The sequence below is a fragment of the Eschrichtius robustus genome, chromosome 14, assembly GCF_028021215.1.
Source record: "Eschrichtius robustus isolate mEscRob2 chromosome 14, mEscRob2.pri, whole genome shotgun sequence".
NCBI lineage: Eukaryota > Metazoa > Chordata > Mammalia > Artiodactyla > Eschrichtiidae > Eschrichtius > Eschrichtius robustus.
In genome coordinates this window covers 36,322,035-36,336,076 of record NC_090837.1, presented here as the reverse complement: position 1 = coordinate 36,336,076, position 14,042 = coordinate 36,322,035, and the positions used below count along the sequence as shown (strand labels likewise).

Sequence of the window (14,042 nt, the reverse complement as noted above, 5' to 3'; positions counted from 1 at the left end):
TTATATTTTAAAGGACAATTTTTTACATATAAGCCACAGTTGCCTTGATTTTTTTTCACCTTTCCAATAGTATCTGAATTTATAATAAATTTAAGAATAGAAATAATGGAAATCAACAACCTAAGTATTAAGAAATTTCAGATAGTTTCCTTTTCTACAATAATGACTCTTACACATTAGATAAAGCAAAAGATAATATAAAATTTCATGTGCCATACCATTCACACTTTTCTCATCTCGGCCATTTCCAGATTTTCAAATATGTAAAAATTAACAAAAACTAATGATCACTGTGTTTAATAACTTTTAAAAGCCTTAAAATTAATACATTTATACAATTTTGAAAAATCACCTTTCCTACCTTAATGGTAAAGCAGCTTTTTCTCGAACTCTTCCCAGTATAAGACCTTCGTAAGGCTTTTTGTGTGGAGAATCTAATGGGAACACAAACTCTCCTGAACTGGTGATCTGATAAAAAGGAGTCAAAAACAAAAACAACCCATACATCTGTAAATATCCAGGAAAAGGATTGGGTTTTTTTTCCTACCACTATACAATTTCCACCAAAGAAAAAGAAGTATTAAACCTCAAGGCTACTGCAGTCCAATAAAAATATAATGTGGGCCACAAATTTAAGCCACACATGTAATTTAGATTTTCTAGTACCAACATTTAAAAAAGCAAAAAGAAAGAGGCAAAATTAATTTTAATTGTATTTTAAGTTTTAAATAATTTTTAATTATTTTTAATTTAACCTAACATATCTAAAATATTACCATTTCAATATGTAATCAATTCAAAAAATTATTGAGGTATGTTATATTCTTTCTTTCATACTAAGTCTTTTAAATCCAAAACACTTATATTTTACATTTAGCACATCTCAATTTGGACTAGTCACATTTCAAGTGCTGAAGAGCTACATACTGCTAGTGACTACCATAATGGACAAGGCAGCTATGAAGGACTAAAAAATTTTAAATATCATTTTATCATCTTGCACACAAAAACCTCTATTTTTCATTAAAATTTATTATTGGAAACCATGCCATCATTAATTCATTTATTTGTTCAAATAACATTTACCTATTACTGGCAATGTGACTAAGTCGATTACAATAAAGTATTTTCCTTTACTTATAGGAAACAATGTCATTAAATACTGTCAGAGCTAAAATTAATAATGAAAGAAGCTCAGGGATTGATGAGATAGACAATACGTGGTCCAATTTCTTGGCATTATAAATCCAGAAATTCGATCTTATCATTTCATCCTGGAGTGATCAGACTCCCAAAGACTCAACTTTAGCTAATCAAACTCAAAACACAATTTATAATAATAACATCAATTCATTAATTAAGCATGGAAGAAAATATTTTCACTATCAGAATATTCATATCTATTCTCTGTGGAACCCTTTACCCTATGTCGAGGTACCTAAAAAACCAAATCAGTAAAGTCCTTTTATCACCTCTAGGGCCCACGAGAAACAGCATCTATTCCACACAGCACTGTATAAACACTGGCAAATTCTTATTCTTTGGACATCCTTTATACTCAATGCAGATTACTCCTTCTGATATAACAATATGTTCAATTACCTAATAAGTATTTCATAAAACATATTTTTGTTTTAAGCTATAGTCATATCATACCATCTCATAGAACTGATTACTACCAGAAATGAACAGTGTTAGTTTTCATGTATTAACATTTTACTGGTTTTGATTTCAGAAGGTAACCTTTTCGTGACTTTGGCCCCAGTCACTGATTATAAAAGAACTGCCATAATAGACAGAGTGGAATGGAGTTTTATATTCCTGTTATGGTCCTACAGCAAATCAACCAAAGCTAAGCCCAAAGCACAGCTGTAAAAGCAAAGACACAACTATAAGTGTTTGTTTGCCAAGTCTCACAAAATAGGTGCAAATAAATAATGTACACAGCTTTTAGAAGATATTCCAGTACACTACAAAGTACACAAAGCACATAAAAATAGAACCTGTGTCTAAATGAATATACAGTTATATAAATATTATATAAATGTTAAACATTCAACCCATAATAACCTGGTTTACCTTTTTAAAATTTAGGAGGGCTTTTGTGGTATTCACCTGGTAGACAATGTATCTTTAAAAGGATGTCCAATGCACTCTGAACTGATGCCTTATATGTTTGTATTTTTTGGTATTTTTATACCAAGCAAAGATATTAAAGATCATTCAACCAATACAAGAGTTGGAATCATTTCTTTCAAAAACAGGCACTGAGGAACTAAGTTAAGATTTAAAGTATAAAAGGTCCTTGCTTCTAGCATTTTCCCAACTCTTCCACGGTGGGTTTCTTTGCTATCTCCCTCTCATCCCCAGAAACATAAGAAAAAAAGAAAGAAGGAAGGAAGGAAGGGAGGGAGGGAGGAAGGAGAAGAAAAAAGAAAGAAGGACAGAAGTCACAAAGGGCAGCTGAAATTTTGGATGAGTAAAGAGGAAGAAGATGAACAGTAAGACAATTTCTATGTTTAGTGATGGACAAATCCCCCAAAGTTTTTGTTTGTTGTTTCTTAAACTAAAGACATCAGAGCTTTTTAAAATGTCATCCTGATATCTCCGAGTGATTTCTGAAGGCCAGCAGTTTGGAATTCTACTACAAAAATATACAGAACAAGGGCTTCCCTGGTGGCACAGTGGTTGAGAATCTGCCTGCTAATGCAGGGGACGCGGGTTCGAGCCCTGGTCTGGGAAGATCCCACATGCCGTGGAGCAACTAGGCCCGTGAGCCACAACTACTGAGCCTGCGCATCTGGAGCCTGTGCTCCGCAACAAAAGAGGCCACGATAGTGAGAGGCCCGCGCACTGCGATGAAGAGTGGCCCCCGCTTGCCGCAACTAGAGAAAGCCCTCGCACAGAAATGAAGACCCAACACAGCCATAAATAAATAAATAAATAAATTTAAAAAAAAAAAATTATACAGAATAGGTAAAAAGTCTTGACAATAAGAAGACAAAGGTACTTAGCAGCAAAGTAAACATTTTAATTAGACCATGTTGAAGGAGGAGAGCGGTGACATGTTACGCATTAAAAAGTGGATGCTACCTTTATGTGACTTGTATGTCACACCTTATTAACAAATAAAGTTAACAAATACGTTAACTTCTAAACTTACTTTTACCCAGTGCCATTCAGCAACTACCTCCACAGACCAAGAAGGGTAAAGCTCTTCCTTAACAAAACGTAGGTGCTTCTGTCTATTCGTCACCCAAGTAACAACAAGACAGTTTGGAGCAGCCAGCTTAGGGATAGGTATCTGCTTTATTTGCAGTGGTGATAAATAACTATATCTAAAAATAAACAGAAAAAAATATCAGCAAAATTTGCTGCAAAAAAGAAAAATAAGCAGGGAGAAGACCTGTATAACATTGACTCCACAAACACAAAGCTCCTATATTTATTTGTGCAACTAAGTATGAAGCCACACTGACACCCAGTGGACACATTATTACACGCAAGTCAGAAATAATATTTTTAGTTTTTACTAATTTAAAATGATGAAGCCATATTTCTTTATCATTTCTAAATGTATTACATTTCAGTAATTTTACTAATATTTTCTATATGCTTTTCTAACATTCAAAATTAAGCAAATATTATGGTTTGATAATCTGTACATTACAAAGGGACCCCATTAACAGTCTTGAAACTACTGTCTCAATATCCCACCAACATCTTCAATCTATCATCCTTCCCAATCAGTTCTACTGGGCTCTCTGAAACTCTCATGCTTTCATTACAAAAAGAAATTCTACAGTCTTGCACCTCCTGGTCATTAGTAGTATGAAGTCTAGTTTCTCTTGCTAAAACACTACTTGCTCTACAATACCCCATCAAACCAATGTGGTCCTTTCTCCAGCACCCAACACACACAACAGAGAAAGGTGAGGTCAGTATTCTCCTAGCTCCCCTATTGCCAGTTCCAGGCTATCAGTCATCTACCTCTGTGTAAAATCCCCTTCTCTTTGAGAAGTACGCTATCTAGCCTCCAATGTTCCTTATCGAACCTATTACATCCTCACTCTCCATATTCAATGAGGATTTAAGTTCTGAGATCCTTCTACCTCACCAACATAAATCTTGCCAGTATCCTGGGCAATTTCAAAGCACAAGCTAAATAATGTACACACTCACCTACTCTTCCCCTAAATAAATACCGTTGCATTCACCCCACTTCAATAATCCATTCGAGTGGCCAAAACCTGGACCTTGGCATCACTCAAACTTGCTCCATTTCTGAAACCATATACACTGATCTCTGGCCATTACTTTTTTTTTTTTTTTTTACATCTTTATTGGAGTATAATTGCTTTACAATGTTCTGTTAGTTTCTGCTGTACAACAAAGTGAATCAGCTATATGTATACATATATCCCCATATCCCCTCCCTCTTGAGCCTCCCTCCCATCCTCCTTATCCCACCCCTCTAGGTCGTCACAAAGCATCGAGCTGATCTCCCTGTGCTATGCAGCTGCTTCCCACTAGCTATCAATTTTACATTTGGTAGTGTATGTGCATGTCAATGCTACTCTCTCACTTCATCCCAGCTTCCCCTTCCCCCACCCCCGTGTCCTCAAGTCCGTTCTCTATGCTGCGTCTTTATTCCTGCCCTGCCACTAGGTTCATCAGTACCGTTTTTCTAGATTCCATATACATGCATTAGCATACGGTATTTGTTTTTCTTTTTCTGACTTACTTCACTCTGTATGACAGACTCTAGGTCCATCCACCTCATTACAAATAACTCAATTTTGTTCCTTTTTATGGCTGAGTAATATTCCATTGTATATATGTACCATATCTTCTTTACCCATTCATCTGTCGATGGACATTTCAGTTGCTTCCATGTCCTGGCAATTGTAAATAGTGCCGCAGTGAACATTGTGGTACATGTATCTTTTTGAATTAGGGTTTTCTCAGGGTATATGCCCAGTAGTGAGATTGCTGGGTCATATGGCAGTTCTATTTTTAGTTTTTTAAGGAACCTCCATATTGTTCTCCATAGTGGCTGTACCAATTTACATTCCCACCAACAGTGCAGGAGGGTTCCCTTTTCTCCACACCCTCTCCAGCATTTATTGTTTCTAGATTTTCTGATGATTGGCCATTACCTCTTCTCCGTCACCAATTCTTTGACTTTATCAAAGCATTCAGTCAGTGCCCCATTCCTCCACTTTACTGAGTCTATCAGTTTCTTCCTGCCCACACTTTCTCCTCTTCCTCACATACTACCAACCACCAATCACTTCACTGCCTTCTCACTAGCACCCCTAACTCCAATCTCCCCTTTACTCCTTCACCCCATAACTCCTGCAAACCTCCAATCTTAAATTCAATTCAATTTCAACACAATTCAATTCAACTTCTTCATATGGAAAAAATCAGGTGGAGAAAAATGCTAAACTGAAGAATTGGCTCAATTAAGTCCATTCTCAGGTTCTCAAAACTACTCATCAATTCTTTTACTTATCCTTGGTCAACTACTACAAACCTTCATCTTTTTTCAAGTCTCTTGCCCAAACTCACTCTTGGCAGATGAAGTTAACTCATGTATCAATTAAAAAAAAAAAAAAGCCATCAGACTGCTTCAACTACCTAACCCTCTCCCGCCTGGTTATACACTTTAACTTACCCATTGCTATACATTTCCTCTTAAAGGATAGCATGGCTTCATATATTTAAAGCTTATCCCTAACGCTGTGTTCTCTTATTCCCATCTTCTAGTCTATTAGTGATGCTATTTACTCCCCTCCTTCTGTATTTTCAACCTCTCTAGTAAGTTCCTTACCATCAGCCTATAAATATGCTTATACTATACACTTTTACTTTTTCTTTTCTTTTTTTTTGGTTAGTTTTTCTATACACTATATACTTTTAAAGGAAAAAAGAGAGAAGACTTGGGTGGGGGGAGGGTGGAGAAGAGGGAGAAAGAAAAGAAGAGAAGAAAAATAACAGAAAAGAAAAAAGGGAGAAATACCCTCAGTTAGGTCTCCTGTCTACAGCTAAGCTAAGGACTGGCCTATCCAGATAATGCATAGTAATCTCCTTTTCTTAGCAGCCTTAATTCCATTTGGAATTTTAATTCCCCTTTTCCATGTAACCTAACATATTCACAAGTTCCAGGGATTAGGACAAGGACATGGAGGCGGGTGTGGGGGCAGGGGGGACAATAGTATTCTACCTACCACAGATGCTAAAAACTGGTAACAAGATATTTACATATATCACAGTATCTCCCTATATGACTAATAAAAGAAAAATAGAAAATTAAAAAGGAAAATTAATTACCTATTTTGATAATTACATTATGATTATATAAGAAAATATTAATATCTTTGTTTTCAAGAAATACAGAATAAAATACTCCAGAGTAACTTACTTCTTCCTAAATAATTTATTCTCAAACAGTTCAGAAAAAAATTATATATACATAGATATCTACACACACGCACAAATACACACATACAGAGAATAGCTACAGGAATTCTTTGTATGATCCTTGAAACTTTAAGAGAAAAAAGTCCAATTATTGGTACAGCTCATAAACAAAAAGCATAAGAAAACAAGATAATTGTGGAGAAGGAATTTCATATGAAGTTTAAGTCAAGGTAATAGGAACTGTTCAGTCTAGAAAATCAAAGAGTGAGAGGAAATACAACTGAAGACATTCACTAGAACTAGAGGGAAAAATTTAGTTTTTTAAAAAGCTATTAAAAGGAAATGTCATCTTACTAACTAATTGAACTTATCACTCTAAAAGGTTACATAAACTAAATGGTGGCATAAATAAAAACAAATTTCAGAATGAAGTAGACCAATTCATTCATAGCAGTATTAAGGAATACTATATTTTGGCACATATTTCTAAACTTTAGAATTTGATATCAAAGAAGGCAAAAATGTTGCCTTTTGGTGTTACAGAAACATCGCTGAACTGGACAGTCAGTAACCTTAATCATTAATAAATATATTACTTTTAACATTCTTAACCTACACCTACATATAGTTCTAGTTCAAGAGAATTATCTACTTAAGGGAATTAAAATCTTAAAACGAAAGTGTTTTAGTAGTTTCAGACAATCTATTATCATAAAGTAATGCTTTTAGCATATGTAACTAGAATGTACAAAGGACCATAGCTTTGAGAAAGCATATCTAATAGATAAATTATTTATACTTACCTGTTACTTCTTTTAACTGATTTGTTCTGCCATGGTGGATCTATCACAATTACATCATATGTTTTCTTACCTGAAAACAAAGAGACAATTTCAGAAAATATCTTCTATATGCATCACTTTAAAAACTAAACATGTTCTGAGACTTCCCTGGCGGTACAGTGGTTGGGACTCTGCACTTCCACTAAAGGGGGTATGGGTTCCATCCCTAGTTGGGGAACTAAGATCCCACATGCCACATGGCCAAAAGAAAAAAAAAAAAACTAAACATGTTCTTCAACAATGAAGTGCATTCACTGCAGACACAAATATACTGGAATGCAAGAAAAGGATTTGTGGCATTTATTCAAATAATTTATCTAAAAAAATTAAGAGATTCCCCTTATAATTTAGTACCTCTTGGATTTTAACATAATTTCACCTATTGCAGAGAGTTCCTAAAAATAACTACAGCTCCCTTAACTAGACATCAATGATTTATAAATGTCCTATAAGTCTTGGTAGCCATATTAACATGGTCCTTTCAAGCCTAGATAGGGTAGGTGTGGTTTTTTTGCTTTTGTTTTTCAACTTTTTACATGAAATAAAACTTGTCTTTTAACTGATATACTGACCACAACAAAATGTCCCCAATTGTCTACTAGTGTCCTTTTCTCTGGACCAGGATCACACATTGCATTCAGTTGCCACGTCTCCTAAATTTCCTCCAATCTGGAAAAGTTCCTCAGTCTTTCTTTGTCTTTTATGACCTTGATACTTTTGAAGACTACTGGCTAGTCATTTTATAGAATGTCCCTCAAGTTTGGCTTTGGTATTTCCTCGTGATTAAATTTAGGTTCTTTATTTCTGGCAAGAGTACCACCATGCCCTTATCAGAGCAACATTATTAGGAAACACAGTGTCAAAATGTCTCATTATTAGTGATACTACCTTTGATCATTTGGTTAAAATGCTGTCAGCCAGGTTTCTCCAGTTTTACCTTTGTAATTAATAAGTATTTTGCAGGGAGATATTTTAAGACTGTGCAAATATCCTGCATCTCATCTTTTCATCCACTATTTTGACACCCAAATACTATGATATGTGCCAAATGGAAATTTTCTAGTTACATCATTCTACCTACATTTATTCATTGGAATTTTACTGTGAGGAAGAGCTGTCCCTTTTTCTTTTATAAACAGAGGTATATTTTTGTAAATGTACAATCTCATAAGTGATCAAAAGAATGCAAATTAAAATAAGGAAGTGATGGTTTTTAAACTATTAGAGTAACAAAGATCAAAAAGAATGGGGAAAAAAAATGTTCAAATATAGCATGATTTTCTCATTAATTTGTTATCTTGTCATTTACCCTGAAGAATTTATGACACTGTGACATGAATAACCAATCATTTATAAGACGGTTTGAAAGTAATTAAAAGAAGCTTTTCATTAATAAGCTATGTTAATAATGTAAAATTTTGCTAAAAAATGTCCAAATAACATTAAACAGCAGATTAAATTCAATTTGATCAATATACCTCTCATCTACATCATCCCTTAGAATATTATAATAGTTATAATTTGTTAGAAATATATAAATCACTGAGCTAAGCTCATGATGCAGATTATCTCATCTAATCCCCAAAATTACCCTTGGAAGTAGGTATTATCATATCCATTTTATAGACTAGGAAACTGAGGCTCAGTTTTGTGAAGTACCTAAAGACTCATAGTTAAGCTTCAGAATCTAAATTCAAATTCAGGTGTATATGACTCTGGACTTAAATATCTAAATTTTTAACTTTATACAGGAAAATATTTTGAGAAACTTTAGACAATAAACTTGAACAGTAGCTTAAAATGTAACCTAAAAGGCTAGGAATGGTTTGGGAATTAACATTCATATATGAAGTATTTCTACTTTGCTATGAATAAAAGCTAAATAAAGTTATTTGGTCAACCCCAACTGTACCCTGAATTCATAAGTACAGAACAGTAACTATGTTTACTCTCTTGGGGACTAGTTAAGTTTTTGACCCTTTGTTTGTAATAAGAATTTTTTTAATTTTTAAGACAGAAATCAGCACTTTAAAATTGAATTTGAAAGAAAAAATACACTGAGAAAATTAAGTGTTTACCCTATCACAAAATGCTGGTACTCATTCAACATTCAGACTTGTTCTTGACTTCTGAGGCCACAAAAAAATTATCTTTTTCTAATAATAAACATAATAATTACTTACAGTTCAGAAGCGGGTGTATACAAGAAATGTCAGACAAAAGAAAACTGCTTTTTGGTGGCAGCAGGTATTTCTGTCCCATTAAAGTAATCATTTTTGTAAAGCTAGAGTTGTTATCAACAATCCGTGAAAATAAATACTGCTCTGTAACAGATATATCATCTTCCATCAATTGTAATGTCTGAAGTTCCATTTCATTTAGAGAAGGCAAATGCTTTGCCATTTCACATAATTCTGACAAATTGCAGGTATCAAGTGGTAAGGTAATGGGCTCACTATACTTGTCCCGTTTTTCATAAAGTGGATGAAGAAAGCCACTTTTGAGACCTTCTTGGATTAACTGTGAAGATCCATCCAAAATCAGCCCCCTGATCTGTAAGAGAATTTTTTTTAAGTACATTAAAAGGTCACTGACATTAAAACAATTTTCTAAATAATAAAGTTCCTTCTATGCTTTGAATACTTCAACTCTTGGATTAAAATCAACATTCTTAATGCTTACAGGAAAATAACTTTATACTACAAAAAAAGTTAGAAAGTGTGAATATACCTTTGAAATGCTATTTCTTAACTGTGGAATGAAACAAATCTCATAAACTCACTGAAAATTAACTAACCAAACAATATATTGAATACGTAGAAAATGTATCCTTAAAACTTTATAAGATAAATTTGATAATGTTTCTAAAAGAAAGTGGAATTTCTAATTTATAAAAAGAATTAAGGGAATTCCCTGGCAGTCCAGTGGTTAGGTCTCCACGCTTTCACTGCCAAGGGCACGGGTTCAATCCCTGGTCGAGGAACTAAGATCCCGCAAGCTGCGCAGTGTGGCCAAAAAAAAAAAAAAGAATTCAGTTTAAATCACATTTAATCTTAAATTTTTCTAGTAACTTAATTTTTTACATATTTATTTATTTATTTATTTACTTATTTGGCTGCACCGGGTCTTAGTTGCAGCACGCAGGATCTTCATTGCAGCATGCGAGATCTTTAGTTGCAGCATGTGGGATCTAGTTGCCTGACCAGGGATTGAACCCAGGCCCCCCGCATTGGGAGCGTGGAGTCTTAGACACTGGACCACCAGGGAAGTCCCCCTAGTAATTTAATTTTAAAATAAATATACCTTTGATTTTATAAAATATAGCTTGAATTGTAAAAAAAAAAAAAAGAAGAAAAAAATTAACTCTATAAAATGAATATATAAACAAAGGTTTTCAATAATACAAACAAAATAATTATAAAATTAAAAGCCAAGTTCTGCTTCTGGACAAGATGGAGTACCTTTAATCTGAAATTACTTTTAAAAAATTATTTAAAAAAAACGGTTTTCAGACCTTGGATGGATGTCAAGCAGTGTAGAACAGCAGTCCCTAAAAAAGGAGAAACCAGTTACTCCAGCTTACTGCCTTAGAAAGTTTCTAGGTAGCAGTACAGGAAAGAGACCCATTCAGAGTCCAACAGTCTCTCTGAGTTAAGGAGATAGAGCTGGGAGTCTGGAAAGGCCAAGGCAGCTAGAGTTTGTAGGGCAGGATACCAGAGAGGAGAGAGCTGCACAGACAGAGAGCTCTTGAGAGCTGCAGAGGGTCAAGTCTCCAGCTGAGTAGTCATCAGCACATGTATGTGATGAAATACCCAAGGTCAGGGAAAGAACCAGATAAAATGATCAGAGGGAGAAATCCCCAGAGTTCACAAGGGCTTGTGCAGCCCATTTTTAAAGATTAGGAAAAAAAGTAGAAACGGATATTAAGGCACTCATTATAACCATATTCATATGTTCAAAAATGTAAAGAAAAAATGAACCTGTTAAGAAGAGATAGGGAAACTATAAGAAAAGACCAAATTGAGTGTCTAAGAGATTAAAAACTACAATGCACAAGTGCAAAATACACTACACTGGAATTACAGCAGATTAGACACTGAAGAAGAAAAGGTTAATGCACTTGAAAACAACGAAATAAAAGCGCCCAAAATGAAGGCGACAGAAAAAATATTTGAGGAGATAACAGCCAAAAATTTCTAAATTTGCTGAAGACTATGTATTCACAGATCCAAGAAGATCAACAAATGGAGGAGGAGGAGGAAGACGAGGAGGAGGAGGAAGACGAGGAGGAGAAAACTACATTAAGGAACATCACAATTAAATTGCTGAAAACGCTCAAAGCAGCCAGAGACTTCCACTTTCAACCAAGATGGAGTAACAGGGACAACAGCTTTCAAGACACTGGACATCAGGCAACAAAGGAGAGTGAAAGAAATCATATGACTGCCCCAGCTAACTGCCTGGAGATTTTCCAAGCCACAGGAAGAATCTGGGCAGAGTCTAGAAGAAATCCAGAGTTGAGGAGACAGAGCTGAGAATATGGGGAGGCCAAGACAGAGTACACAGGAGAGTATCAGAGAGGAAAGAGCTGTACAGAGAGAACTCTGGAGATCTGCAGGTAGTCACACTGGAGAAATTCCCCTAAATACTGATCACTCCAAGTGTGTGGGGGAACTATCCAAGGCCAAGAAAAGAACCACCCATGAGGACTAAAAGAAACAGTGTCTTGAGCTCTCACAGGGCCAAGAATAGTACCTGTTTCCAACACTCAGACCAGAAAACATCATGATTCACAGGGCAATTGGAGGACATTTCACCATGGGTCTCCCTGTGTGAGCAGAGGCACTGATAGCTTTTGTTCCAGAATAAATTTTCAAGGTGTTGGTTTGTAACCTCAAGAGCTTCCCAGGTGAAATCTGAAACTGGCCCCCGTACACAGAGGGCAAGGAGAGACCAAAGAAAAGAGGCAGACCACTCTAGATGGGAAGATGGCAGGTTTAACAACAAGAGAACTTAAAAACAAGGCTTGTCTTGGGAGGCTGCAAGACAAGTAGATCTCTGTACCTGTCACCCAGAATCCTAAAAGCTAATATAGAGTTCTTAACTGGGTTCAGTCACATACACAGTCCAGATCGTCTCAACAACAGCTTACTCTCTCAAGGCTATGTCCTTGAAAACAGCTCCCACTGTGGGAACGGTGGGCAGAGTGTACAGTCCAAAGACAAAGGAGGGGTGAGGAGCCTCCAAGTGTCCAGGTCAACCAGTGGTCATATCCTCTCGATCAGTTCCTCCAACACAAGGATATTCATACAGCATGGAAGACGGAGATCATGTCTCCCTCCAAGCCAGAAGGCAGATCTGTTTGCTGTCCAGGCTAATAAAGGCTGACTCTGGGACAAAAAGTTGGACAGGTTTGTTTGCAACCCATTTTAAAAAACTGGGGTTCCCTAACCTTGGGGTTCTTTAGCTATGAACCAAATCTACTGCATGCAGAGCATACACCGAGGCTCCTTGGCATCGTCCCCATGGAGTACAAGGGAAGTCTGTGAACAAAAAGCATATGCTTCCTGCTATGCAGGGAGCAATAAACTCCTTATTTTAATAAAATCTTAGGTCTAAATCTACTTTAATAAAATCTGAGATCTAAACTTGCTAACTTGTTAGCTTCCAAATAGAGTAAAATCTCAGACAGTTCATCCCAGTTCTTGACAGGGTTATTGGGTAGATAACAGATTTTGTGTCAGTAAAAAGGAATAATCAGCCTTAGTCTAAAAACATCATTCTAAACTCACCTAAGAAAAATCTACCCAGCAATTGATAGACCAATTAAACCAAAAATATCTAAAGATGAAGAAGTTCTGAACAACACTACCAACTTAACCTGATATTCATAGAACACTGCATCCAACAACTATAGAATACATATTCAAAAATACATTAAAAATAGCACACAATACAGTCACAAAGATAATTCATATGCTGGACTATAAAGCAAGGCTCAATAAATTTAAAAGGATTGAAATCATCAGAGTATATTCTTATACCCCAACGGATTTAAGTTAGAAATCAATAACAAGAAGATATCAAGATAAACCCCAAATATCTGGGAATGAAACAGCAGACTTCTAAATAATTCATATAGGTCAAAGATAAAATCACAGAGGAAATTAGAAAATATTTTGAAGTGAATGAAAGTGAAAATACAAGATATCAAAATATGTGGAATGCAACTAAAGCAATGATTCAAGGCAAACTTATAGCTTTAAGTGCTTATATTAAAAAAAATCTAAATCCACTGACAAAACCTTCCACTTTAAGAATGTAGAAAAAGAGCAAAGTAAACCAAAAGGAATAAAATAATAGAGAACAAATATCAACAAAATAGAAAATAGACAGACAGTAAAGAAAATTAACTAAGTTAAAAGCTGGTTCTTTGAATATACTTGACATCAATTCATGTGTCTGATAAGGGATTGATATCCAGAATATAAAAGAACTCCTAGGAATTCCCTGGCAGTCCAGTGGTTAGGACTCCAGGCTTTCGCTGCCAAGGGCGCAGGTTCGATCCCTGGTCAGGGAACTAAGATCCCAAAAGCCATGCAGTGTGGCCAAAAAAAAGAACAAAACTCCTAAAACTCAATAACAACAACAAAAACCCAATTTAAAAATGAGCGAAGGACATGAATAGGGACATGAACAGACATTTCTCCAAAAAAGACATACAAACGGCCAACAGCACATAAAAATATGCTCAACACCATAAATCATCAGAAA

The 14,042-nt window shown here is 35.4% G+C and overlaps 1 protein-coding gene across 4 annotated transcripts in view; it reads right to left on the bottom strand.

Moving 5' to 3' along the window:
* The window catches only part of METTL4 (methyltransferase 4, N6-adenosine), a 41,658-nt gene that overhangs the window by 20,342 nt on the left and 7,274 nt on the right, over positions 1-14,042 (bottom strand). For 3 of the 4 annotated variants that reach the window (XM_068563485.1, XM_068563483.1, XM_068563484.1), the window contains exons 4-7: positions 9,452-9,821; positions 7,230-7,299; positions 3,164-3,338; positions 362-468 (exon numbers count right to left, since the gene is read on the bottom strand). In XM_068563485.1, the coding sequence (XP_068419586.1) occupies positions 362-468; positions 3,164-3,338; positions 7,230-7,299; positions 9,452-9,821 (722 nt within the window). The remainder of the gene's footprint in view (positions 1-361; positions 469-3,163; positions 3,339-7,229; positions 7,300-9,451; positions 9,822-14,042) is intronic. The other variant, XM_068563486.1, reaches the window with a different exon arrangement.